General features: G+C 41.9%; 4 protein-coding genes across 6 annotated transcripts; 1 reads left to right on the top strand and 3 right to left on the bottom strand.

Annotated features, from left to right (window-relative positions):
* Positions 1–241: 241 nt before the first annotated feature.
* On the bottom strand, positions 242–5,516 carry si:ch211-207i20.2 (uncharacterized protein LOC568537 homolog). 2 transcript variants are annotated; one of them, XM_041962834.1, is made up of 5 exons: positions 5,132–5,516; positions 4,361–4,520; positions 4,201–4,259; positions 4,024–4,123; positions 242–1,948 (listed from the first exon to the last, which is right to left on the bottom strand). In XM_041962834.1, the coding sequence occupies exons 1-5, from the start codon at positions 5,306–5,308 to the stop codon at positions 924–926; spliced, it is 1,521 nt and encodes a 506-aa protein (XP_041818768.1). In that variant the 5' UTR covers positions 5,309–5,516; the 3' UTR covers positions 242–923. The 2 variants fall into 2 exon arrangements, with proteins under 2 accessions (XP_041818768.1, XP_041818769.1); XM_041962835.1 differs by having other exon boundaries at positions 5,091–5,215.
* Positions 5,517–6,383: 867 nt separating this feature from the next.
* Positions 6,384–10,128, bottom strand: nudt13 (nudix (nucleoside diphosphate linked moiety X)-type motif 13). 2 transcript variants are annotated; one of them, XM_041963075.1, is made up of 9 exons: positions 10,088–10,128; positions 9,006–9,125; positions 8,778–8,920; positions 8,586–8,693; positions 8,359–8,465; positions 8,074–8,199; positions 7,656–7,767; positions 7,368–7,522; positions 6,384–7,192 (listed from the first exon to the last, which is right to left on the bottom strand). In XM_041963075.1, the coding sequence occupies exons 2-9, from the start codon at positions 9,086–9,088 to the stop codon at positions 6,998–7,000; spliced, it is 1,029 nt and encodes a 342-aa protein (XP_041819009.1). In that variant the 5' UTR covers positions 9,089–9,125; positions 10,088–10,128; the 3' UTR covers positions 6,384–6,997. The 2 variants fall into 2 exon arrangements, with proteins under 2 accessions (XP_041819009.1, XP_041819010.1); XM_041963076.1 differs by having other exon boundaries at positions 9,006–9,128; positions 10,088–10,106.
* A 452-nt stretch (positions 10,129–10,580) lies between these two features.
* rpp30 (ribonuclease P/MRP 30 subunit) lies at positions 10,581–15,850 on the top strand. Its single transcript, XM_041962978.1, has 12 exons — positions 10,581–10,704; positions 11,453–11,511; positions 11,917–11,973; positions 12,092–12,157; positions 12,719–12,790; positions 13,002–13,091; positions 13,338–13,454; positions 13,635–13,664; positions 13,747–13,784; positions 14,049–14,128; positions 14,446–14,538; positions 15,686–15,850. Exons 1-12 carry the CDS (start codon positions 10,623–10,625, stop codon positions 15,730–15,732), a joined length of 831 nt encoding a protein of 276 aa, XP_041818912.1. The 5' UTR covers positions 10,581–10,622; the 3' UTR covers positions 15,733–15,850.
* Positions 15,851–15,963: 113 nt separating this feature from the next.
* Positions 15,964–22,410, bottom strand: si:ch211-221j21.3. Its single transcript, XM_041963128.1, has 4 exons — positions 22,046–22,410; positions 21,458–21,553; positions 19,687–19,749; positions 15,964–17,902 (listed from the first exon to the last, which is right to left on the bottom strand). Exons 1-4 carry the CDS (start codon positions 22,112–22,114, stop codon positions 17,873–17,875), a joined length of 258 nt encoding a protein of 85 aa, XP_041819062.1. The 5' UTR covers positions 22,115–22,410; the 3' UTR covers positions 15,964–17,872.
* Positions 22,411–26,174: the final 3,764 nt, after the last annotated feature.

Raw genomic sequence — 26,174 nt, 5'->3', positions numbered from 1 at the left:
ACTGCATGCTTCTATTTTGCACATTGTTCTTGTTATTAAACACAATTAAAACTGATGTTGATTTATGGATTTTGTGTAAAATGTATTATTTATTTATGAAACTCCAGTCAAATATTGTACAAAGAAGTAAAATAATCTGTTGTTGCATTGTGTAAAATGTGGTACTGAGTGTCAGAAGTGTCCTGTGACCATAGGCTCACCATGTAGAACTGTTGTTTTAACTGGATGCTGACAGATGTGCTCCTTCCACAGGTGTTTAGGTTTTATTATTTATAACAAATGAAAAATATCATCTAATAAATTATAAAAAGCAACAATGTGCATATGTACACATTTACAGACAATTTCAGCAACATAATTAACAGAATTAAAAATCATGGTTTCATAATACAGCATTTCAATGGGTGTGGCTTATATCAGGCATTATTATTTGTTCCACATTCAGTGTCTGAAACACCAGAACAAACCAGGTAACACTGAGCTGAGAAAGGTCAAAGGTCACAGAGTCCTCAGTTACCTGAGGAGAGAGGTCAACCACAAGTCCCAGATAGCTTTGCTGTAAAGAATATTCAGACACTTGCTGGGCAGCTGAAGTTATATGTTTAGCTTAGTGGAACTCATTGGAGAAAGTCAGAAATTCATTGATTATTTATAAATATTGATTCTGATGTCACAGCTCTAGATGGAGGCATCTCCCTGGTAACAGACACTGAGGTTCAAGTGTTAAATCTGACGGCAAAACAGGTCCACTTCCTGTCTGACATCCACCCTCCCTTTCAAGAATCAGAGTATTCTATCTTGAACAGAACATTAAGCAACATTCAGCTTTTTATATTCTCTGAGTGTTCCAAACTCCATTGACGAAACTGTAAATTTTATTCCAAACATGTGGCAGCTCAAAACTGATTCCTGGCTGGTCACATTCACGCGTAGCCGCACTTGTGCAGCTTCAGGTTGCGTTGGTCCGAGTATCTCTTCCCACACTTGTCACAGATGTACTGCTTGCCGCCGGCGTGGACATGCCTCTTGTGCGTCCTCAGGTGGCTGCCCTGGCTGAAGGTCTTGCCGCAGATGTCGCAGGTGTATGGCTTCTCTCCGGTGTGGACACGCAGGTGCAGTTTCAGGCTGTTGGCATTGTTGAACTTCTTGTCGCAGGAGCTGCAGGCGAATGGCCGCTCTTTAGAGTGTGTGCGACCGTGTGAGATCAGGCTGCTCTGCTGGCTGAACGTCTTGCCGCACTCCTGGCAGCTGAACGGACGCTCGCCGGTGTGGATCCTCCGGTGGATCTTCAGGTTCACCGACTGGCGGAAGCTCTTGCCGCAGAGGTCGCAGGTGAACGGCCTCACACCGCTGTGGATCCTTTGGTGGTTCTTGAGGTTGGCGGCGTGGCGGAAAGTTTTGGGGCACTGCTCACATTTGAAGGGTTTCTGTCCGGTGTGGATGAGCTCGTGCGTTTTAAGCGTGACAGCACGGGTGAAGCCTTTTCCGCAGACGCCGCAGACGAAAATCTTCTTGCCGGTGTGGGTGTGTGCGTGGCGGTGCAGGTTCTGCAGCAGGTTGAAGCGGCGGCCACACATGTCGCAGCCATATGGCTTCTCTCCGGTGTGGATGATGGCGTGCGTCTTGAGCTGCGTCTGCTTGGAGAAACACTTGCCGCACTGCGGACACTCGTACGGTCGCTCGCCGGTGTGCGTCCTCATGTGACTCTGCAGACTCTGCCTCTGACGGAAAGCTCGGCCACAGACGCTGCAGTCAAACGGCTTCTCTCCCGTGTGGATGCGGTAATGAGACTTCAGATTGCTCTGCGACGTGAAGGATTTACTGCACGTTGTGCACATGAAGTATTTCCACGTGACACTCTGCAGAACAAACTCCTGCGTGCTGGAAACTTTCTGCTGCTGCTGCTGGAGGTCAGAGGTCACCGGCTGAGCAGCTTCAACTCGAGCTCCTGGAGGAAAAAACACCAACTGATTAAATTTAAGTCTGTCTTTAACTGAGAACAACGAAAAGCCTTTTTAAAAAAACTTTTCTGAGTGTTTCTGCTTGTGTGTGCATGCCCTGTCCGTGCGCATGTGAAATACGTTTGTAACATGTATGTCTGTATGTAATTTATGTGTGTTTTTCTGTCTTCTTTCCTTATAAAACTGTTGTCTCCTGTCTTTGAGCTAAGCTAGGCTAACCACAGCCCCGAGCATGCATTGCACTTGGACAGGAAACTGATAACTGACTCTGGACAGGAAATCAAGAATTTCTCTGTTTGATTCTTCCTTGCAGAGCTTGAATATACAATGTGAAATTCCTGCAATTTAAGGAGCAGCTTCACTGAAAATCTTGTGGGTGTGGTTACTGGTAAAACACTTCACACACTAACCACAGTCAATCACATGTGAGTTTTTGTCAGTGACTGTCTGATGTGATAAACGTTTATTTTGTAATCTCTCCTGTTTGTTGGAGCTTTTATCTGGGGTCCGTTTCACAAAGCAGGTTCAACAAACTCTGAGTGTAACCCTGAACTCTGAGTTGATCTACTCTGAGATAGGAAACTCTGAGTTTTCGATTCCACAACAGCAGATTTGAGTTAGTTTGATTAACTCAGAGTAGGTTCACCTCGAGTTAAGCGCGTGCACCGCAACTATAAAAAGACAGCATCAATGGAACCCCGATTTGAGAAGTCACCATGGCAACGGGGAAGCAGAAGGCTGCCTACTTCACGCCACTGGAAATTAGACATTTTAATGCGCTCATACTGCGAATATGAACACGTTTTTAGACGGAAGTCCAACACCGCTGCAGCTGCGAAGGAGAGGGAGACGGCGTGGGAGAACATTGCTGCTCGGGTCAATGCGTGAGTATAAATGTAGTCCTTTGAACTCACAATAATATTACAGGGCAAAACTGCTTGAATGGTTGCCTATTAATTTATTTCATTTAGGTGCAATCCCGCGGGGGAGACGCGCACTTGGCAGCAGCTTAAAATGAAATATAAAAACATGGTTCAAACAGGTAAGACCTCGGCATGATCTCATGGAGGTAGCAACCTCATTTTGATCATGTTTTACATTGTAAAGTAAATATTAAGTGGCTCCCTTTCATTGTAAAATTGGTTATATTGTGTTCATATAATGTTTTGTTTTTTGTTAACGAATGAAATAAAATTTAAAAATGAAAAAAAAAAAAGTGTTCTCATCTATATCATGTTATGTTAAATAATTAAGCCTATATTTAAACTAACACAGACTAACACCTAACTGTCTGGAAAAGCAAGAACATCGTGGTCTGATAAATATCTCCCGACGAATATTTAATTCTCTGCGCAGTATCGCTGCACCTTCATCCACGGGATCATGATCAAAAGACGTTAACATGCCATGTTAACGAAAAAAGTCACCACCTACTGTGCCTAATGGACTTGACTTGACTGACTGTTTTTTTTAATGATTTTTTTTAATAACAGACGGCAGAACTATGCCAAAACTCGTCTGCCGACTGAATGAATGAATGAGGAAATGAAATACGGTGTGTGGTTGAAAGAGGACGGAGACACAGAGAAACTCTAGGTTCCTTGAGTAAAACCTGGTCCCGACCAGGTTAGGTTCATTGAGTCAGTTACCGCAGTAACTGACTCTGACTTTAACTTACCTCTGTCTGTGAAACAGGCTTGAGTTACCCCTCTTTCTCTGGTTTGACTTACCTTCCTATGTGAAACAGAAAACTCAGAGTTTCCCTCATTTCAGGGTTAACATGCTCGGAGTTTTCAGTAAACCTGCTTTGTGAAACGGACCTCTGTATTTTGTGCATTTAAAAGATCTTAAGCATGATGTTTTTCCGCTTTGCCTTTATCTTAAGAAGCTACCATTACTGAAACATGGCACTTCCTGTCAATGTGTCAAAATAAAAGGCCACCAGGGAAGTAGACAGATTCTGTCCGATGAACTACCACATGCTTTTACTGTGAAAGAGATGGAGGAAGTGGTGAACAATGGAATGGACATCAATCTGATCTGTTATTGAACAGGTACTCACGCTCAGCGATTGCTCCGAGGTCGATGTTGCCATGTTCGTCTTTAACGGTGACTGCCAGTACAAAGGGATTTTCATGTTCCTCTGGTTCCTCTGGTTCAGTCTGCGCTAACACAACGTACAGACGTCACAGTCAGGTCAGTGAACACATCACTGATGAGCAAGTGAGGAGGGTCTTACCTGAGTGGATCTGTGCGTGTCGGAGCTTTCGAGTCGGACTCCGTACGAGTGTTCGACTTCTGCAGTAGACAAATCACACGGCACATTAGTATGACATTAATGTGTGGGAGCTTTCCTGATTGGTGTGTTTGATTGGCGAAGGCAGGGCCCACGAACATACCAACACGCGCGTTGTTGAGGACGTTTAGGATGCTGGTCTGCGGTCTTTTGGCGCCCCTCCTGGACTCCAGCTCCACCAACAGTTTAGCTTCATCCACGATGTTCATGATCTTCCCCAGAGCCTCATTCCCCAGAGTCTCCATGATGGAGGCAAACAGCACCTGACAGGTCAAAGGTCAACCAGACAGATGCCAACATCAAACACACTTCTGACAGCAACTCTTTACAAGCTGGTTCTGCAGGTTTGACTGTGGATTTTCTGGTGTCACTGAACCAAACTAAAGCCCTCGTGAGGGAGAATGAAGTTGATCTGAATCTGAGGCAGAATGAAGAGACTCTTCATCAGGGTGGAAACAGTAGAAACAGATTGTTTACGTCTGACAACACAGACAACAAACTGGTGAAATTGTTTTCACATGAAGAAACAATCATGATATGAAAACATTATAAAAAAGCAGAAAAACAAAACATTGAAATCAGAAATTATTCATTTACAAGACACACGACAGGGCTGCTACACCAAGTCAATCAAGATCACCATTATTTTATCACGATTATTTAAAATGAATATTCACTGACTTTGGAAACATCATGCTTTTACTGAACTTTACTGAACTTTAAAAGAAGACTTGGCTTTTAGACAGAGGATTTCCTTGAACTTCAAACATAACTTTAACTGAAAAACAAATAAAATAAATGTCCTGATAATAACATAAATACTTGTTTAATACATGGTGGTACTGGAACCAGGTCCAACCGTCTCCCTCCTCACCATCTTCTCCAGGCTGTCGGGCTGCAATTTTGCCCGCAGATGTGGCTCCACTTCGTCGCCCCCGGTCTGGTCCTCCGGGCTGTCCTCCACCAGCTTCTTCAGCTCCGCCACAGCAGCGTGGACCAGAGACTCCATGACGGCGGCCAGCTCAGTGTGCAGGCCCACGGAGGAGCTCATCCTGCCCGCCGACAGCCGCCGCCACTCCCGCTCCACACAGCCGCTAAATACGGCTAACGGCTAATGCTAACTAGCTGTGCGAAACATGAGCTTAGCTCGGTTTGTTTCACTTTGTTTTTATGAGATAAAACGAATGAAAAGTTAAACTTTAGAAGTAAATAACTGCCATCGGCTGGCTAACAACAAACTGTTAAGAAAAGCTGCAGGAAGTGTTTCCCATTTCTGTTCCGGGTCAAACCGGAAACGTTTCTTCTTCTTCGGTTGGTGTGGACAGAGGACCAGTGTTACAGTATTAAAAGAAAGCCAAATACCCGCGTGGACACATGAGTTAGTGTAGAATGCTGAAAGAGGATTTCTTGTATATCTTGTCTTAAGTTATTTTGTAGAACATTTCTTCTCTTTCTTCCTCACATTGTTTAACATGTAGTGTAACGTGCTCTGCTGTCAGTAGTCACATGTCTGTTGGTATCACATTACCTTCCAGTCTGTGTTTGCTGCACTTTGCTCCTGCCTTATTGAAACTGTCAAATCAGTGTCATTTTTTTTTTGTAATTCTTACTGTCTGAGCCATCATATGACCTCTGTATGTTTGTTGTACTGCTGAATGGATAAATGAATGGATGAATGAATGAATGTGGCGATGAGGCTGAACCAGTGACCTTCCTCCAGTGTAAACTGATGATCATTGACTGACCTGTTTCTCTACTTTGAGATGTAAACTGAACTCCTGAATGTATCTGTTGGTGCATCATCTCAAAGCCTGGTACTGAATGTCATCTAACCTTCTCAGAGAGCTGCTGGTCCTGCACAGATCTAATTGATCCAGTGAATATGGCCTTCAAAGCAGTCCTGTGTGAACACCTCATTATGTTTCATTCTGACTGACTGAACATTTACAGCTCCTTAATTCTTTCATCCAGTCAGTTGTTTCACTCTCCAGTTCTTAAGTAAATCATTTTACAGGACACAGGACACTTCTGTCACTGCAGCATTCTAAAGCATCATCAACAGATGAAGACACAGGTTGGAACTGTAGCTATAAAAACTTTATTTAACGGTTGAATCCCCTTCAGGACAAGAGATATGATTGGCTAATGGAGGAAACTCACCAATCGAGCAAAAGTGTGTGTTTCTGCTAGATAAAAGTTTGCAATCAAACAGTCGTTAGTTCATTTGTCCGTCTTTCACGTTGCTGTGAAGTTTTACTGGTTGATGAACATGATAAATTTCACTGACACACATCACATCTTTTATTTAGCTTTAACTCCTGTTAGCAGAGATTACTGTTACTGGATCACTGTGATCCTGAAGAAACTAAAAACAGAAGGATTCCCAGGTCTGAAGAGTCTTCTTCTCTGAGTGGATTCTGGAGGTTTATTCGGGATCATCAGAGATAATGATCTCACAGGAAGTGAGGTCACAGCTGTGTCACCGCTGCAGTTCCACCCTCTGACAAACTACAGTTACTGACTTCCTGTTGTTCTTACACCTGCATGCACCTGTCTCCCTTCTCCACTCCACCTGTGGAGGTTTGAAATCCTGTATGAGATGATTCAATGTGATTTTTGCTCCATATGTTTGGCAACAGACTCACAGCTGCAGGGACATCACATGACCTCCAGTCCTGACTGAGGTCGCAGACTCTAAACTCTCCATCTGGATGACTGCTGGATATCTTCAGTTAGGATGTTACTGTCCTTCCTCACCACGTCGCTGGCGGTACATCCACTCCATGATAAGGCGGTTAGCGATGGCGTGTTTTGGAGGAAGCCAGAGGACAGGGGGGTCACCTCTCCGGGGCGGAGTCTTCACCTGCAGGGCGGAGCTGATTTCCTCCACACTGAACCAGCGAGCGTCCTCCAGCTCTGTGTGGTTAACGTATAACTGCACGACAAACAGCACAGCAGGTCAAAAAAAATATCATCAGTTAATTAATTGCAAAATACTTGGCTACAGAAAAAAATCTTTAATTTACCCAAAAACACAACAAACACCTTCATCTGAATTATAATAACTAAAACCTGTGAAAACAGCTGCACCTGGAAAGAGTGACGCTCACCTGAGTGTGGGCGGGGCTAACCGAGGCGTGGCAGCCCAGCATTAGGGAGCTGTGTGGAAAAGGCCAATGCTGCGAGGAGCTGTAGGAGATGCTGTGGACCTCCAGACCAACCTCCTCTGCCAACTCCCTGCTGAGAGTCTCCTCCAGAGTCTCACCTGAAGGAGCGAGAGACAGACAGAGATGGAATAAACAGGAAACAGGTTGGTTAAACAGAAATATTGTCATGAAACCAGGTACACAGACAGGTAAGTCTGTAGACAGGTGGGTGTGTAGACAGGTTACACTGACCCATGTCACAGAAACCGGCCAAAGCGCTGTACATCCCTCGAGGGAAGGACGACTGTCGGCCCAACAAACACCGTTTCCCATCAGACACCAGGACAATCACCACCGGAGACATCTGGAGGAAGACCAGGAGAAACCAGTCAGCTTGGGATGAGAACTATATACAGACTACCTATGAGAAAGTAACAAGCTGGTTTGGAGCTGGTTTGGGTCTGGTTTGAATGTAGTTTGAATCTGGTTTGATTTGGGTTAGGATTTGCTTTGGATCTGGTCTGAAACAAGTTTGGATCTGGTTTAGATCTAGTTTAGATCTGGATAGGAGCTGGTTCAGATCTGGCTTAGATCTGGAAAAGATGTGGGTTGGATGAGGTTTAAAGCTGGTTTGGATCTGTTTAGATCTGGTTCAGAACTTGTATGTTACCTTGGGATAGTAGATGATGCCGCTGCTGCTGCAGACTCTCTGACTTCCTGCCTGGTTGCGGTGGGTCGGCTGGCCTGTGGCGCTGCAGAAGCCGCTGGTTTGATGCCACCGCAGCAGAGCCTGAGCCTGCAGGACACAACCGAGGATCTAAAGTGACTCTGAAGCTGGTGTTGGGGGTGGATCATGAAATGATTCTTCTGCTTTTAGGGGAAAAATATCTTATGAATCAGTATTATTCTGAATGAGATGAAGATTTCCTGCAGTACATTAGTTGTAGTTACCCACCTTGGCCACTAGAGGTGCCTCTGATCCCGTCAGAAGAAAGAAAGCTTTCCTCAGATCAATAAAATTTCCTTCACAAACTTCCTCTACTGCTGCCTGATCCAGGTCTCCTACAGCACCAAACACAGACAAGAACACCACAACATACAGAATCTAGAGCCAGTGTGGACTGCTGAGTTCAAAACGTTTTCACTGTAACAAACAGCATTCTGGATTTAATGTGGTCTTACCAACATCCAGACAGAACTGAGCCTGGTTCTGTTCAGAGCAGCCAATCAGAACCGACTCCTTCAGCAGGGGTCTATCTGAACCGAGTCTTTCCAAGATCAACTGAACATCTGAAACAACGCACAAAATGGTTCTGTACCTGAGCTTCTCTGATGTGTACTTGCTGCTCTCTGCTTAGTTCTGTGGTTCTGTACCTGAGGACATCAGTGCTGCTGGTCTGAAGGTTCCCTGCTTTGTGCGTTGCAGAAGAGGAGACAGACGATGGAACAGGAAAATGTGAGCGTTCTGTAGTGCTGCAACACATGCTTCATCATCCTCCTTGAGCCTGTTCACATACCTGAGAGAACGAGTCAATCAACCAATCCGTCAGTCAATCATTCAGTCAATCAGTCAGTCAAACGGGTTGCTGTGAGTTACTGAACCTCATCCTGGAGACGAAGCCAGAGCAGCAGCGGGTCAGAGGGTATTTTGTAGAAGAGAGGAGGATCTTCAGAGGCCTGAACATGGCTGTCTCAACTGGTCTGAACTGTTCTGGACTGACTCTGCTGCCAACACACAGATTAAGGAGGAGGAAACACAACAAATAATTTCAGATTTCAGAAATTTTTACAAGAATTCATGTGATAAGAATCAACTTTAACCTTCTCATCATTTGGAAAACTGCTAGCTTAGCTTGGCACGAAGACTGAGGTAGTTATCAGACTGATATCTCAGTAAACGCTGGTCAGACTGACATGAAGGTTTCTATAGATGTTCATGCTCTTCAGAGGATGAACCCTCTATCTTTTTTTTTGATTCCATGATCTTTCTTCTAGCGCCACCATCAGGACCAACTTTACATGTTTTTATCTACTACTGGTAAGAATAACGAGAGAATTAATTCCAGATTTTATAGATTTCTTCCTTGAAACAGTCAGATTTCATCACAACTAACCACAGGATACCTTTAACCTGAAAGGATGTAAAGTATGGAGAGGAGACGCTGTTAAAGCCTCAACATGTTGTTCATGTGTGGAGAGACAAAAATGCTGAATCCCCTTAAAAAATCTAGCACTTAAGACTTTTTTGTTGTTTTACATAACATTATATAGCTATCACAATATACCTTGACCCAGAAATCTAAATCTACCGGTTCCACTGGAAATTTCGGCAGACATTTAGTCAAACAAGCTGCTTTATTTAATCAGAAACAGATTATAGCATATATGCTTTTACAATTCACATGATCTTCGTCCGGGAGACACTCAGTTCTTTTTGTGTGAAATAATAATAAACGTTCAACATCCAGTTTCTGCTCTGATCAGATGAATGCTGACACACCAAAACAGTCCGGACTCTCAAAACTTTCAATGCTCTTCAACAAAAACAAGGGAACCATAAAGTTGCCAGATTTTGAATGAAGCTTGGTATGAAATGGCCTGCAAAGCAAGATTCAAGGGTACGGACAGCAGAGCTACAAGCAACCACATCAATGTGTTTTAATGTTTAACTGTTGGCGACGTACTGCGTGTTTGCCCTCCTTCTCCCTCTTTTTCTTCTTCGCTTTCTTTCTTCTTCTTCTTCTTTTGAGTTTTATGGCGGTTGGCATCTATATAAAGTGCATTACCGCCACCTATTGGATGCTAACAGCTATTTACAGTGTCCACCCAAGATAGCAGCCCCAGCAATTAATCGCTACAGTTACATGTTACATGATTTGGCCAGGAATTCATTTTAATGGGCTTGTTGTTCAGATGTTTCAGTAATAATTTCCAATAATGCTGAATTCTATTATATCTATTATCAGTGAAAAGTCTTTTGGTATAAATTAATATAGTAACACACATTTGAACACCTCAATGTGTTTAGAAAAACAATTAACAGAAATGTTGTATGTCGTTTAAACAGTTACAGAGGAGTCAGAAAATATGATTTTGTTTTTAAAAGAGACTAGATAAATTTCTGACTACAGTTGTTTTGCAGTGGAGGACTACAGTTCCCATCAGGCCATTCGGCTCCACACGCGTGTTGCAGAGTTGTGGCCACCAGGCAACAGCATCATGTCTGTGTTTATGGATTTAAACCTGAGCTACACGACAGATAAGAACCGACTGCAGAGTTTGATAGAGACGGCAGCTCACCGTGAGTCTCCTGCATCCAGGTTTCACTTCAGAAACAGCAGTTTAACAGCGGAAATTCAGTTCCTGCTTAGCGGGACGCTAACGCTGCTAGCATCGGAGCTGAATTCAAGAGTTTCAGATGTGGTGGACAGTTTGTGTTCAGGGCCGTCTGTTAGCAGCTGGTTCAACACCTGGTAGATCAGTGTGTGACTTATAAAACAGTCCATGAGCTCAGAAAACCTGCTGAAAACTTTCCACCAGACTCCATGTGAAAACCTGTCAATTTTAAGTTTCCCAGCTTTTTGGTAAAATGACAGGTCTTCTTACACAGAACTTATCTCGCTTTTTTTTATCATTATAAACTTGGTTAATTGATATAAGGGTAATTTATGATTTTTTTTGTTCAGCTATGAGGGTCCATATGGTCTTATATTTCTAGTAACAGACATGAACAAGACTACAAATCCTTATACCAGACTCCGTTCAAAAATCTCTCTAGTTAAAATGGTTTCATAAAGAATAGAAGTTGAACATAATTTAATGAAGCAAACCTTCTGCTGTTTGTCAACAAACACAAAAAGCTACCATAAACAGAAAAATATGAAACCATAAAACCTGATTGGAATATTTTAATAAAGGTTAAGTATTATACAATCTTTGAATTCTTAGAAGCTGTAAAATGATAAATGATTGTTTTGTGATGAAGGTGATCAATAAGTTTTGCAATGAACTGCAGCGGTGAGTTCGTGTATTTTGTCTGCTTCCCGCAGTCGGTTTCTCCACAGTCGCCATCAACTATGTGTTTGAACCGACGGCCAAAAAGAAACAGGTGAGTGTCCTCACCTGCTGCGCTGCCTTCACGAACAAGCAGTGAAACACAGACACCATCTCAGCTCTGTTTATTCAGTTTTTGGGACCCAAATGAAAAAAAGCTGATGTGCACCTGAAGGCTTTTGCTCTTCAGGAAAAATCAATTAAACTGAATTCGATCGAAAATTCGATCAGTTAATCGTCAGAAAAAACAATTCTGTTAATCGATTCATCAATTGAGTAATTTTTTCAAATCAAAAACAACATGAATATTTTCTGGCCAAAACAAGACATTTGAAGACGTCACGTTGCATTCTGAGAACCTTGATTTTATTATTATTGTTTAATCGATTAACTAAATCGATCGGTTGTGATGAGACGTGATTATTTTATTTTGTAAGTCTGTTTTCTTTCCTGTTTGAAGGAGATTCCCTCCCCGACGCCCATCAAAGATCTGATTGATCCGCTGCCGGTTGTACAGGTACGATAAGGACGAAGCTGATAATGACGACGATGACGATGATCATGACGATGATGATGACGATGATGATGATGATGATGATGATTCTTTTCTTGACGTGTTCCTCTGTCTTCATCAGGGTCGGTCCCGGCCAATCAGAGTGCTGAACAGATTGACAGTTGTGATGTCAGACTCCAGTCACTTTGTGAGTGTTGATTTTATTTTTATTCTCTCACTTCAGCTGCTTTCAGTCTCATTTCTCAGTTACTACGACGTCCATGCCTTTCCTCGCCTCCTCTCCTCACTTCTTTCTTCCTCCCACCTGAGAGGAGGTGAGGAGAGAGGAGGTGAGGAGAGAGGAGCAAGGCAATAGATGTATATAACCACACAGATTCATTTCGCTGAGACAGAAAACAGAAGAACACTGAAGAACATTTGGGATTATTTGATTATCAATATATACGTTGATTACTTTTCTGGATCGATTAATTGTTGCAGCTTCAGAGTTCTCAGTTGTTTCAAACCACTGATCCGATCAATATTATTACTCGTGAAAAATATCTTTTATTTAAACAGCATTTGTTAAAAGTGTTTAGAGTTACCCATCCCAGTCTGTCAGCCAATCAGCAGTTGGATATCAATCACACACAGTTTGATCATTAATGCAGATTATTTATCAGAGAATAAAGTTCACACATATTCTGCATTGTGTGTGTGTGTGTATGTGCGTGCGCGTGTGTGTGTGCATGCGTTTGCGTGTGTTCAGAGGCCAAATGCTGCAGAGTATCGGTGTTTCGACCTTCTGGCCATCCATCCGACCACAGAGAAACTCTTCCACGTGAGATTCACTGACACTCTGTTCACACCAAAGTAACTAAGTACACTTACTCAAGTACAACTTAGAGGAAGTTTCTTTGAGTTGTTTAACTTTATATTTCACTGCATGTATCTGAGCGCTGTAGTTACTGTACACATTGATAAAACTATCATGTAATTTTTACCCTCACCCTTACTGAAGTTAAAATCTGAATGTGTGTGTGTGTGTGCAGGCAGCCTGTATGATGTATGATGTTGACATCATCTGTATCACAGTGACAGAGAAGCTTCCCTTCTTCTTCAAGAGAGCGCCGGTCAGCGGGGTAAGATCTGTTCAGAGTATAGTCATAAACATAGACGATCAATCGGCGACATCGATCTCTGACTCTGTCGTCAGTTTGTCAGAGCGGAGAACATTCAGGAAGCAGCGTCTCGTTTAAAGCTGCTGTTTCACTCTGTGACCACAGCTGTGCTCTTCATGAATGTGATGAAAGGAAACTCTTTCTTTTACGAGTGTGTAATTATAAACATACATAATGTTATTATTTTGTGTGTGTGTGTGTGTTCAGGCTGTAGACAGGGGTCTGGTGTTTGAGGTCTCGTACTCGGCAGCCATCAGAGACTCCACCATGAGGCGCTACACCATTGCTAACGCTGTCTCTCTAATGGACACCTGTAAAGGGAAGGTACGTCCTTTTTGTCAGGATGTGATGTCACCTGTCTGCACGTTGGCAATGACTCAGCTTCCTCTTCGATATGGTATGACATTCAGTGTTGTCATACTGATGTCAGAGGAGGCAGAGCCTACAACACCTGTAGTGTGACTCACCTGTGAAGGTAAATCAGAGTGTTTGTGTGTCTTTCAGAACGTGATCCTGTCCAGCGCAGCCGAGAAGGTCAGTGATCAGTTTCCACCTGTCGATCGATTGATTACGATGAGCTGATCTCTAATAATCATTAATGTCTGTGTGTCCTCAGCCTCTGGAGCTCAGAGGCCCATATGACATCACCAACCTGTATCCTTCTACTGTGGCTACTGCTAAACGCTACTACCACTGCTAACTGCTAGTGCTAAACGCTACTACCACTGCTAACTGCTAGTACTACAAAGTGCTACTGTTACTGCTACTGCTAATACTGCCGCTAACTGCCATTGTTACTGCCACTGCTACTACTAGTTTAACAGCATATCCAGTTGTAATATATGTATGTAGTATTTGCATCTGTGTGTGTGGTTGAACCACAGTACTGCGAGTTGTTCTCCTGATCTGGTTCCTCAGAGGTTTGTTGTTCGGTTTGTCAGACGGAGACGCGAAAGAAGCCATTTCCTCCACCTGTCGGTCAGTCGTTCTACATGCAGGTAAAACTATTGCAAATACTGAATACTACTTTAAATACTACCACTGTAAATACTAAATGCTACTGTAAATACTAAATACAGCTATAAATACTAAATACTACTGTAAATACTAAATACTAATATAAATACTAAATACTACTGTAAATATTAAATACGTTTTTTTGTAAGTTGGGCTGCAACGATGGCATAATTGGCAAATAATCAGTTCTTTGATTTTCTAGGCACATAATTGATCTTGTGGTGTTGAGCAGGAACCAGTGATGAAGGCAAATGTGTCCCCTCACTGTTTGATTGTTTGTTTGTTTGTTTGTTGTCAGAGACGAGGAAGACGGCCTCTGGGATCATCTACACCATGAAGAGCTGCAGTGAGTCGTCCTGCCAGGAGGGGGCTCCACCTGCTGTTGCAGACTGTAGGTTTACTGCAGGGAAATTGTCAAAGAAGGAAGCGTCAGTTTGTCACTGTGTATTGTGAACACACTCTGGTGCTGCAGGTGAAAGCTAGCGTTAGCGTGGTGGTAAACGGGCTGGTGCCTCCTTTGAGTCCCCTCTCAGCTGCAGGTTGTCAGGATGGGTGATGGAGGTGCCGCAGTGTAGATTTGTTGTCATTTAGCTGATGTTTCATGTGTTTTTAACCCACATCTGTAGGTTAATTCAATGATTTAAGTGCATGAAAGTTGCGTTCTAAATAGATTTATGAGACTGGAGCCTCCATGTGATTGAGGTTAGTGGTAGACTAACGTTAGCAAGTTAGCTAAATGAACCCTGAGCCCATTAGCAAATCTTGTATAACGTAATCTACCGCTTCTGATATGGAGACCAGGCGTGAGGCAGATTACAGCAGACAGATGGGTGCTGATTTAGTCACAGCAGAGTTCTTTTTGTTGTTAAGCGTTGTAATTAAAGTTTCTGAAATTTGCCCTACTTGTTTCATAGCTGATGGTTTCAGCCCATCAATGCACAATTACTAAACATGTATGAAACGTATCATTTCAATACGTGATATTCCCATAACATCATTCGTCCTGTCAGTCATCAGAAAGCCTCCGGACCGAAACAATGGAAGGGAGACGTGATGAAGAAGGTCGACTTTTTAAATTATTATATGTTATTATTTATTTATATATGACTCCTGTAAAGTATGTCTACAGTCGTATTTAGAAACAAGCGAATGCACACATTGAGTCAGTCACTGTTCTCTGAAGCGTCTTCTTTCATTTGGTCAATTCATCTCTTCATCAACGAGCGTATGACGTAGATACTTTCTTCCTGCTTCTCCTATACGCTTCAATAGAGCTGAAGCAGAGCATTAGAATATAGTGATATGATGACGTCATGACTCTTCCTTCTTTCACAGTGTTCTTGGTTTACTGTCCAACATGTCATTGTTTTAAATCATCAGATAGCCGTTTTGATGGTCTTTTGTACTATTTTATTGCGAATTGATAGACTAATCAATCATCAAAACGACTAGAAGCTCTGACTGCAGGTGTGATGCAGGTCACTGAAGCTGAAGTGTCATTTAAAGGTGGATCTGTTTTCTTTGGTTTACCTGAACAGGTGACACTCCTGCAGCCAAGAGAGCCAGATGTCACCTGACTGAGTGATTGACAGCTGAGGAGGGCGGGGCTCTGGACTGAGAGGGGGAGGAGTCGACAGTGATTTCAGCTGTGGTTGATAATGAACTCGATATGTTTTGTTGTTGTTGGATTTCAGTGTTTTTGTTCAGACAGAGTAAAGTTTTTGAAATTACCAACTACAAACAGTGTTGAGTTGACTTTTTCAGTTCGAAGAAAACAGACCTCACACCAGTTTTCAGTCAAATATTTTATTTTGAAATCAGTACAAATGCAGTGCTCTGATTGGTCAGCCCCAAAGCAGGAAATAATGTCATCAAAAATAGAGCTCTGCAGGAAGCTGCTTTACATTCAGTCAGATTCAGTAAAAACTGCTCCAAAATATAAAAATCTCCCTCATAAAAATATAAATCTATAAACAGGAAGACTCTTCATGAAGAACAAATTAACATTTGAATTTATTTCCCTTAAATGCCAAAACCCCTTTAAAGGGAGTCCAGTGAGAATACATTTTTCATTATTTTACAAGACCACCTTAAAAAAACCCTTAAATTTTAGCTGCAACAGACAGAAACTGTCTGAATCTGAAAACAACGGCTACATCAGTGCCTTTTCTCTGACACATAAGACAAACTAATGTCCGTTTTGCAGTCCGATCAATACTGATATTGATAATTGAAATAATCAGATGATAGTTAATTAACACTTTGATGTGGCTCCCTTCAATTTGTGTTAAAAAGAAATCTGACAGAAACATTTTACCTCAAACATAATTAGCATTAGCTGTTACTGTGTTGGATATGGTTGTAAAGGACGATTCACATGTTTACGTCAGATCTTTTTGAATGTGACGCAGAGAGCAGAGAGAACTTCAGTTCTGTTGCAGACATAAGAAAAGTTTGTTTCTTACAACACCAGGAACTAAAATTCAGGAACAGTTTGTTTTGTGTATGTTTAGATAAGAACGAGTTTAAGCAAATGCTCATTCAGTATTTCTGTTCTTGCTCGGCCTCTGGTGGACACCACAAGTCGCTTCTGAAACTGGCTCAAAGACCTCGTGTACATGGTCTAAGGAGGAGAGCTGTGGGACGGTGCTGGGCCTTCGGTTTTTGTGATCGATAAAGTTTATCTGATCTTGTAAATGTCAAAGACATTGGACTCTGTGATCAGGTGATTCACTCACGACTAGTTCAGCTTTCAGCTGTGAATTCACCTTGTTGACCAATATCAAGCCATCCTGAACGGTCTACGGTCAAATCACTGACCATGTCAGGGTGACCAATCACAGCAGAGAGTCACTGATTATAAAGTAGTTATTGATAGCTGCTTTAAAACTACTCATATCAAACTTGCGAGTTCACTGCACGTAGAATCGCGAATCGCAATTGTTGCATTATTGTGTGTGACGGAACATGTGAACCAATCAGACATCAAGTAGGTAGAGGAGGGCGGGTTGAGGGGCAGGGCTAATACAATGATGTGGTTTATCGATCGTACATTACGCCATTAAAGGAGCTAAACATTCCTGCTGATTCTCCAAACTCTGTGTGATGGTATGTTCAAAGACAAGTGGACACCTGAGAAGCGAGAGGGGATGCTGAACAGGAGCCTTGTTGTTGGAAAAATCAAACCCAGAAGAAAAAAACATGAATTTTGTCATTTCTCCAAAGTCTGGCTGATTTCCTTTCAGTTACTCATTTCAAATCAGTCGGTTCAGTTCAACACTGTAAGTCAAAGTGAAGACCTGACTGTCATGCAAACTTAGACGTTGGAGGGTTTTAAACACACCATCCATGACAACTGAGCAAACTGAGGAAGACCATTAGATGTGGCTGAAAGCTCTGGAAGCTAGTTGGACTTTCAGCTGAGAAAAGTTTAGAGAGAACAAAGCTTCACACTGGATCGAGAATGTAAAAATAATAGTTTAGTTAAAGGGACAAAATCTGACAAACAAGCACCTGATTGGTCCTTTAAGTGGGTGAGGTCATGATGACATCATCCAGCTGGAGTGAAGTGGAGAATCTCATTGGACGGCTGTAAGACAGTGTCATGACTGGGCAGTTTCTGATGTGCTAAAGGTTTTCCAGGATGACTCGGAGGTCCCTGAAGGGGTCAGGGGATTGGGATGCCTCCTCTTCCTCCTCCTGTATCAGTGGCGTTGATTGGCTCCTCAGTGGCCCATGATGTGGTTGATGTGACCCTGAAAACACATGAAAACTTAATCCAGTAAAGATCAAAGAAAACAATCAGTACAATAAACCATTGTTCTTCTTCTCTGATCTTAGTCCAAAATATATTGATCTCGTGATGCAACCACAGTGATGTTTCAAACAGAAGAATGGTCTCTGACGGCCCTCTGGGGGCCTTCTGTGGGCCCTCTGTCAACCTTCTGTCAGTTTAATCATAGTAGTTAATTTATTTAAGTTTAATTTAGTTTTAGTCTTGTTTTCATCATTAAGATGAAGACTTAGTGTGTGTTGTTGCTAATGCTAGCTTCACATCATTATGTTACTGCAGTCAGTGTTACAGAGAGGAACATGTTAGTTACTGGATGTAACTCCAGGTCTGTGAGTATGTTTGTAGTCCTTTACCTGCATGTTATTGCAGCCACAATAAAGCAGATTATTTCTAATATGCTAAAACTTTTATCACGGTAATGACGTGTTGTAAAATCCATGTCGTGGCAGAACGTGGCGATGGCAAGGAAACCGGTACACCACCCAACCCATCTATGATAAATATTTTTGTCACAGATTCAAGTGTTTAATGCGAGCCTATGATAGCCAGCAGAGACAGGCAGCAGCTACAGAGGTCTGGTAAGATCACTTCTGTCTAACTTGAAGTCTTCAGGCCCATTGACACAGTTCCCTCTGGAGACAATAAAGGCTTTAACCTCCTTTAAAACATATTTTTCTATTTTAAAGTGACTCTGCAGTGTTATAAACAGGTGTACAGTCAGGTGGCTCCACAGTTGGAGTTGTTGTCTTAGGTTGAGGGTCAGGGTATAAACCAGCTTGAGCAGCTTTGATCATGTGAACTGTGGCCACTCCTTCATCCAAAGGTAAGGTTATTATCATCTGTTTACAGCCTCTGAGTCATTCCGTCCATATTCTTCAGATATCAGGACGAAGTGCTGAGCCAATCACATCACTGCTTCATCCAAATCATCTTCCTCATCTCAGCCCTGAGCTCATACTCATCAATCAATCAGCCGTACATCTGCCAATTTCATTCAAATAATCACATTTCCTCCAACATCAGAGAGCAGCAGATGTGTGAAGGAAGTTCAGAGACAAGTTAAACTTTACAGTTTTTTTATTGATCAGGATCAATAATCTGTCAGCTGCAGCAGCATCTTTCCTTCAGAGCATTTCGAGTTGGATCTTTTTCTGTATTAAACAGGTGTTTAAACAAGAAGAATGAAGCTTGTATTGCTTCTGTTTCCGACCTCTCTCAATAACTTTTCTTTATCTCTTCTCAGCTTGTGCTGATTGGTGATCAGATCAGATATTGGCGACTGAAGGGATGATCAAAGATTGTTTTTCTCTCTGATCTGAGCATTCAGAGATGATGTGGGGCAGCATTTTAAACCAGTCTCTGTTTTGTATCTGACAGCCTACAGCTTCTCCATACGTCTGCTCACCAAAATGTTGCTCTGGCTCTATGAGACTTGTCATGTTATCAATTATTGATTGATGACACTGATGATTTGGTATGAATGTATGACTATTACAACTAAAATATTTTAGAAATGTGTTCATTCACCCCTGAACACTTCAATTGAAGTTCAAATGAAGAATGAAATCAGGTCAGAAATCAGGTCAAAGTCGTCTGGCGTCACTTCAAGCTGCTCATAAACGTCTGTAATAAACAAAGGTGCAGCCGCCATGTTCACACACTCACTGTCTGAAAGCAGCTTCAGTTCAAACACCTGCTATCAGCTGTCTGATTGATACCGGAACACACACGCACACACACACTTACTGGTTCTCCTCCGAGACATCTGGGACAGCAGAGCAGAGGAGGTCTGGGCTGGATCACACCAACCTGCATCAACACATCAATCAATCAATCAATCAAAATGTATTTATATAGCACTTTACAACACTCAAGGTGACCAATGTGCTTTCCAGTTAAAAACAAACAGTAAAATTAGAAATGAAAACAGATGAAAAGAAAGCAACAATAGAACACATATCAGGGAAATAGAAAACAGATAAAACTGAATAAAATAAGATAGAATAAAATAAGATATGATAAAATAAAATAAAATGTCACCACATTACTGTGTATTAAAAGCCAGTCTGAAAAGATATGTTTTGAACCGAGTTTTGAACCAGTGTTTATACCTGGCCCTTGGGACTTCCAGTAATAACTGATATGTGGACCATAGTGCCCTGTTTGGGTTTCGGACGGAGAAGCTCTGTCAAATAAATAGGAGCTAGGCCGTTGATGGCTTTAAAAACAAAAAGTAAAATTTTAAAATCTATCCTAAAAGAAACTGGAAGCCAGTGGAGGGAAAAGAGGACTGGGGTGATGTGCTGACGCCTTGAAGGGTTCGTCAGGAAACAAGCTGCTGCATTTTGCACCAGCTGAAGGCGGCTCAGGGCAGACTGGGAAACACCAACATAGAGAGCATTACAGTAGTCTGCTCGTGAGCTGATAAAAGCATGAATAGTCCTTTCAAGGTCAGTGCGATTTAAAAAAGGCTTTACTTTAGATAAAATACGGAATTGATAAAAACTTGCTCTGACCAAGTTATCAATCTGTTTGACAAATGAGAAACTGCTGTTAAAAACCCCAAGATTCTTTACAAGTGGTTTTAGCTTAAAAAACATAGAGTCTGAATCTGCAAGAAAATTGTCAACAAATAGAATAAACTCGGTCTTGTCCTTGTTCAGATGAAGGAAATTGTTCCCCAGCCATGACTTGATGTCACTGATGCAGTCTGTGAGGAACTGAAGAGCAACACTTTTGGTTGGGAACATTGGTAAATACAGCTGGAGGTCATCAGCGTAGCAGTGAAATGCTAAATTATGTCTCGCTATAATTGACCCCAGCGGCAACATATAAAGTGAAAAAAGCGAAGGTCCCAAAATAGAGCCCTGGGGAACTCCACAAAACAAAGAGGCAACAGAGGAGGACAGGTCACGAATCATTACAGAAAAAGTCCTGTTGTCTAGGTAAGACACATACACATACACACTGGCATGTCATCACGGCAACAGCACCCAAATATCACAACAAACACCTGACATGGACCCCTGCAGGCATCAGGTGTAATCAGTACATGAGCATGACACAGTAGTTAATAACAGACAGCGGATAAGAGGACATGATCAAGTGTTCCTGAATGCTCAGAGTCTGTTCTAACTTCCATGAAGACATTTTAGATTATTACAGCTGTGTTTCTTTATAATTTTATTCATCTTTTGTTTCTACAGCAGCCTCCAGTCTGTCCACAGGAAGTGTGAACAAATGCTAAAGAGGAATAACAAGCACTTACAGCTCCATTACAGTCTCTTACTAACATTTACTGCATGTTTATGTACTGATTATACACACTACATAGATGAGGTATTACATGTTTATAACTGATTATACACAACACACAGACTTGTTATATAATAATGTAAATATAATAATGTTTAATGTTTAAATGATATGTAATGATACATTTTGTGAGCAGTTAACAGGACAATCACAGAACTCTTAATGAGCCTTACTGTCTGTTGCCATGACAATCTGCACTGACCTGCTGTTCTTGCTGCTGACTGGACAGAGTAAAAGTGTGGGACGTTTCCATTGGACACTCAGCTGACCGGACCTCCGCCTCCAAACACACTCGCTTCTAAAAACAAACATCTTCATCGTCACCATCATCATCATCATCTTAATCATCACCACCATCATCTTCATCCTCAGCATTACCATCATCTTCTTCCTCTTCATCACCATGATTGTAATAATCATCATCTTCATCATCATCATCTTCATCACACTGGTCAACAATCAACTTTCTGATTAAAAGTGATTTTCAGTTGATTGATCACATATCGAGATGTTTATTCACACATGAATCATTTCTGCCTAATGTGTGCTCACAGCTTCATTCAGACGTTTAGCAGACAGTGAAGAAGAGGAAGAAGAGTAAGAAGAAGCGTGTTTTCCTGTTCTCTCTGTCTTGACTAAGACGTCTCTTCAGTCAATCGACTGACACAGTTAGGCACTAAAGTCAAATCTGACTGTAGGAGACATTAAGAACAACCAGTGCACCCCTTCATCAGCATCATCATCATCATCATCACTCTCACTCCCTCACACACACACACAGCTCTCTCACCGCTCTGCAGCTCCACGGCTCCAGCTCTGTTTCCAAACTTCTTTTCTTCAGGGGGTTTGCACACTGCATGCTAACAGCTAACGGAGCCAACGTCCCTTCTGAGCGATTTATGTTCCGGACGCACCGGGAAGACTTCAGTTTAATATAGCCTGGGAGCTAACCGCCGGTAGACCTAGCTCCTCTGCTAGCAAGTTAACACGTTTAGCATTAGTGGATAATCCAGAGAGTTCAATTGTTCAAACTACGGCCGGAAGTTGTCAGTTTCCCGCTAACAATGAATGAATCCACTAGATTAAGTGCTCGCGGTTTGACTGTGTGTTAGCTGCTCACTTCTGTTGTTGTTGTTGTTATTGACCGACCTTCTGTCGACCGGCAACTTCAATTTAAAGCAACTACATTCCCACTTCCGGTACCAAGTGAGCCGGGTTCTTCAGATTAAAAGTTTTTTTTTGCAAATTTCTCCTTGGAGATAAGTAAAGTATCTATCTATCTATCTATCTATCTATCTAAAAGCACAAACGGGTCCGATTTGATTCACGTTATCGTCAAAGCGCATGTATTTATTTTAGCAGTTTATATATTGGTAATACTGTTGACTACTGAATAACATAACGCTGTGCTTTGTTTGGTTTAAGTATTTATTCCAAAAACAGAAATGCAAGACACTGTAACATATTATAATGTTAATAATTTAGATAAGTAAAAGCAATGGTAAATTTCAGATATTTCGATGTGTTTGTAATTTGCTTTTATTTTGTACACCTGAATTTTCCCTCCGGAATCACTGGCGGTTTATCCGATCTTATTTTGAAGCCCCTCTCACGTTGGATACTTTTCGCACATGCTTCCATTTCAAATGGTGTGACGTCAGAACGGAGCAAGCCAATCGGAGCGAGCTAATACTCTCACGAGATTTGGAGACTTCATTTGGCCTTCGATCCAAATTCAAGTTTTTTATTTGTGCAGCATTTTTTTGTCCGCAAAATGCTTTATGGTGTTTTTCCTGTTAGAAACAACAACATTTAAGGAGCGAGGTGAGTCCGTTTCTTCTTCACTGGCTTTACAGGACGTCAGTTTACTGCTGTAATAACTGTTCCTGACCAGCAGCTGGCAGCAGAGTGCTGAAGATGATAAAAATGAACGTGTTTTTACTGGACGTTTCATTGCTGTGACTCACAGCTGTTCACCTGGTCATACTGAGGTCGTGCCTTTGAATACTGATATTATTATTTAATATTTCATCTATACAGATTATTGATTTTTATTAAGAGTCCTGCTGGGATTTTTGTATACTGTCACTTGAAAATATAAAGTCAAATAAGTAAATGAAAGTTGAGAGAAAATTTAACTCAACATTTAGCTGTTGATGATAAAAAAAAAAAAACATTTTCTCCTCCACCATCACAGCAGAAAACTACTATACCTGGTTCTAAAAGTAACTTTGAGGTACTTTAAACCTGCTGTCCTTGAGTATTTCCATTTTATGCTATTTTCTCCTTCTACTCCACTACATTTATTTAACAGCTTTTCTTACTTTGCATATTAAGAGTTCACAAACAAAACTTATGATCAGTTTATAAAATATGATGTTAGCTACAACTACAACCTTAAAGTACTGCTTACAGATGAATACTTCAATAATATAATAGTAAAACACTGACTTGAGCCACTCTACTTACTAGTGCTTTTACTTTAAGTACATTTTGTTGCACCTGCTTTGTACTAAGTGAAACTTTCGGTGCATGTTTTTACATGTATTTTAATACTGTGGTATTACTGCATTTACTGAAGTACATTAATACATAAAGTGCATACAGATGATGTGAAACAGGCAGCAGCTGAGGGAGGAACGTATTTACTGTCTGCTGGTTTTCATATGAAACACAGAGACAGGGAGAGAGACAGAGAGAGAGACAGACAGAGAGAGACGGAGAGAGACAGACACAGAGAGACAGACAGAGAGAGAAAGACAGAGAGAGAGAGAGGATGGACTGATGCTCGATCTCCCCTGAGAGTCTGTTAAACGAGTGGAAGCTGTTTGAACAAACAGAGCGAAAGAAAACAAATAAAGAACGAAACAGACAACAGAGTGAAGGTCAGAGAGAGGAGAATGATGGTTATTCTGCAGACGACACACCTCCTTCATCCCTCCATCATCCCTCCATCCTCCATCCTCCGTCCATTATCTGTCTATCCCTCTGTTTCTCCTCCCTGTTGTCCCTGCTTTTCTTCTGTTCTTTCTTCCGTTCACGTCACTCTCTGCTGCAGAAGAAGGAGCAGGTCAGGAACGCTGGTGGAGCGTCAGTGAACTGGATGATGTTGAGCTGCAGATCCTGGAGATCCTGGAACAGATCAGACCAACACCCTGACCTGGAGAGGACCAAGACCTGCAGCCAGGTCCTGCTAACCCCCGACCTGGATCAGTTTACATCATTTGATCTGAAGCAGAATCATCAGTTACCTCTCTGTCTCTCTCATACACACACACACACACACACACAATCTCTCTTTCTCGCTTATACACACACACACATTCTCTCCCTCTCACACACACTCAAACACACACACACACACTCTCAGGTTCACTCCCTCCATTAACTGGTTCCCTCTTCAACCACTCAAATGAAATATTAACTTTAACGCCCTTTACACTTTTATTGATTTCTGTGTGACTGACAGCTGACACTTACACTGTGTTACTGTGTGTTTGTGTGTGTGTGTGAGAGAGAGATTGTATGTGTGTGTGTGTGTGTGTGTGTGTGTGTGTGTGTATAAGGGAGAGAGAGAGATTGTGTGTGTGTGAGAGAGATTGCATGTGTGTGAATGTGTGTGCGCAGTATAAGTCACTAATGTTTGAATTATTGTTCATATCTATGATCATCAAAGTGAATTTAAAGATAACGAGGTCATGACACCCCTTCAGACACATGACCTGACGTCACTCATTAACTGGCCAACAGGATGCTGCCTGACAGGTATGTGTTCACCTGTCCTGATGCCTTCTGTCTTAAATGGATGCAGGTCGGAGACTAAAATAACAAAACATGAGACCAACTTTAGGCTGTTATGGCTAAGATTACTTTATGTGTGTGTGTCTGTGCGTGTGAGTGTGGATTTTATGTCACTTTGATTGACAGGTCTGAAAGCTCTATGATTGATTACCCTCCAACCAACCAGAGCCCGATGTGTAGACCCACCAGTGTGTGTGTGTGTGTGTGTGTGTGTGTGTGTGTGTCAGCAGACTCTGTGAGCTGTGAAGTCTCTATTACAGTGTGAGGTCATCGGCCAGGGGCGGGGTCAGAGGTCAGACGGCCGCCCACACAGAAACAGACTTTACTGAGGTTGTTTCTGCAGCTGATAATCAGATCCTTTACTTCAGTAAAAGTACAGCTACCACACTGTACAAATACTCTGTTACAAGTTAAAGTCCTGCATCGAAAATGTTGCTGCAGTAGTATGTATGTAATATAATCAGGAGAATGAACTTCAAGTATTAAAGTGAAAGTACTCAGTGCAGTAAAATGTCCCTGTGACTGTTCTGCTGTTCTGTCTGATCTCATCAGATTATTGTGACTCAGTCGTTCAGGTCAAAGCAGGATTTTACTGTTGGAGTTGTTGAAGTGGAGCTCATTTTCAACGATTTTGTGATAATGATTCTTTCATTCTGGATGAATCTGCTGATTATTTTTTTATTGTTTGGTTTGGAAACACTGTAAAAATAGTGAGAAATGTGGTGACGATGAGGCCAAAGTGACGCCTTCACAGTGTTTGTTTAGTCCAAAGCTCGACATTATTACAAACACATTCAGATCATTCAGAGGAAAAGCAGCAAATCAAACATCTGAGAAGCTGAAATCATGCTCTTCATGAAGCTGCAGTCGTGTTCCATCATATTTAACTTAGATTCATTTCCTGGAGACCTACCCTAACCACAACCTAAACCCAACCTTAACTCAAGTCTTCACCCTGAAATTTAATGAAAAGTTAATAATAATCATTATGGGGACCTGCAAGTCCCCACAATGTGACTGTGCAAACAGATTTATGTCCCCACAACATGAGAAATACATGGCCACGCACACACACACACACACACACTCACTCACATACACACTCACACACGTAGACA

Source organism: Chelmon rostratus, chromosome 21 (genome assembly GCF_017976325.1).
Source record: "Chelmon rostratus isolate fCheRos1 chromosome 21, fCheRos1.pri, whole genome shotgun sequence".
In the NCBI taxonomy this organism is placed as follows: Eukaryota; Metazoa; Chordata; class Actinopteri; order Chaetodontiformes; family Chaetodontidae; genus Chelmon; species Chelmon rostratus.
This window is presented reverse-complemented; position numbering and strand designations above follow the sequence as displayed.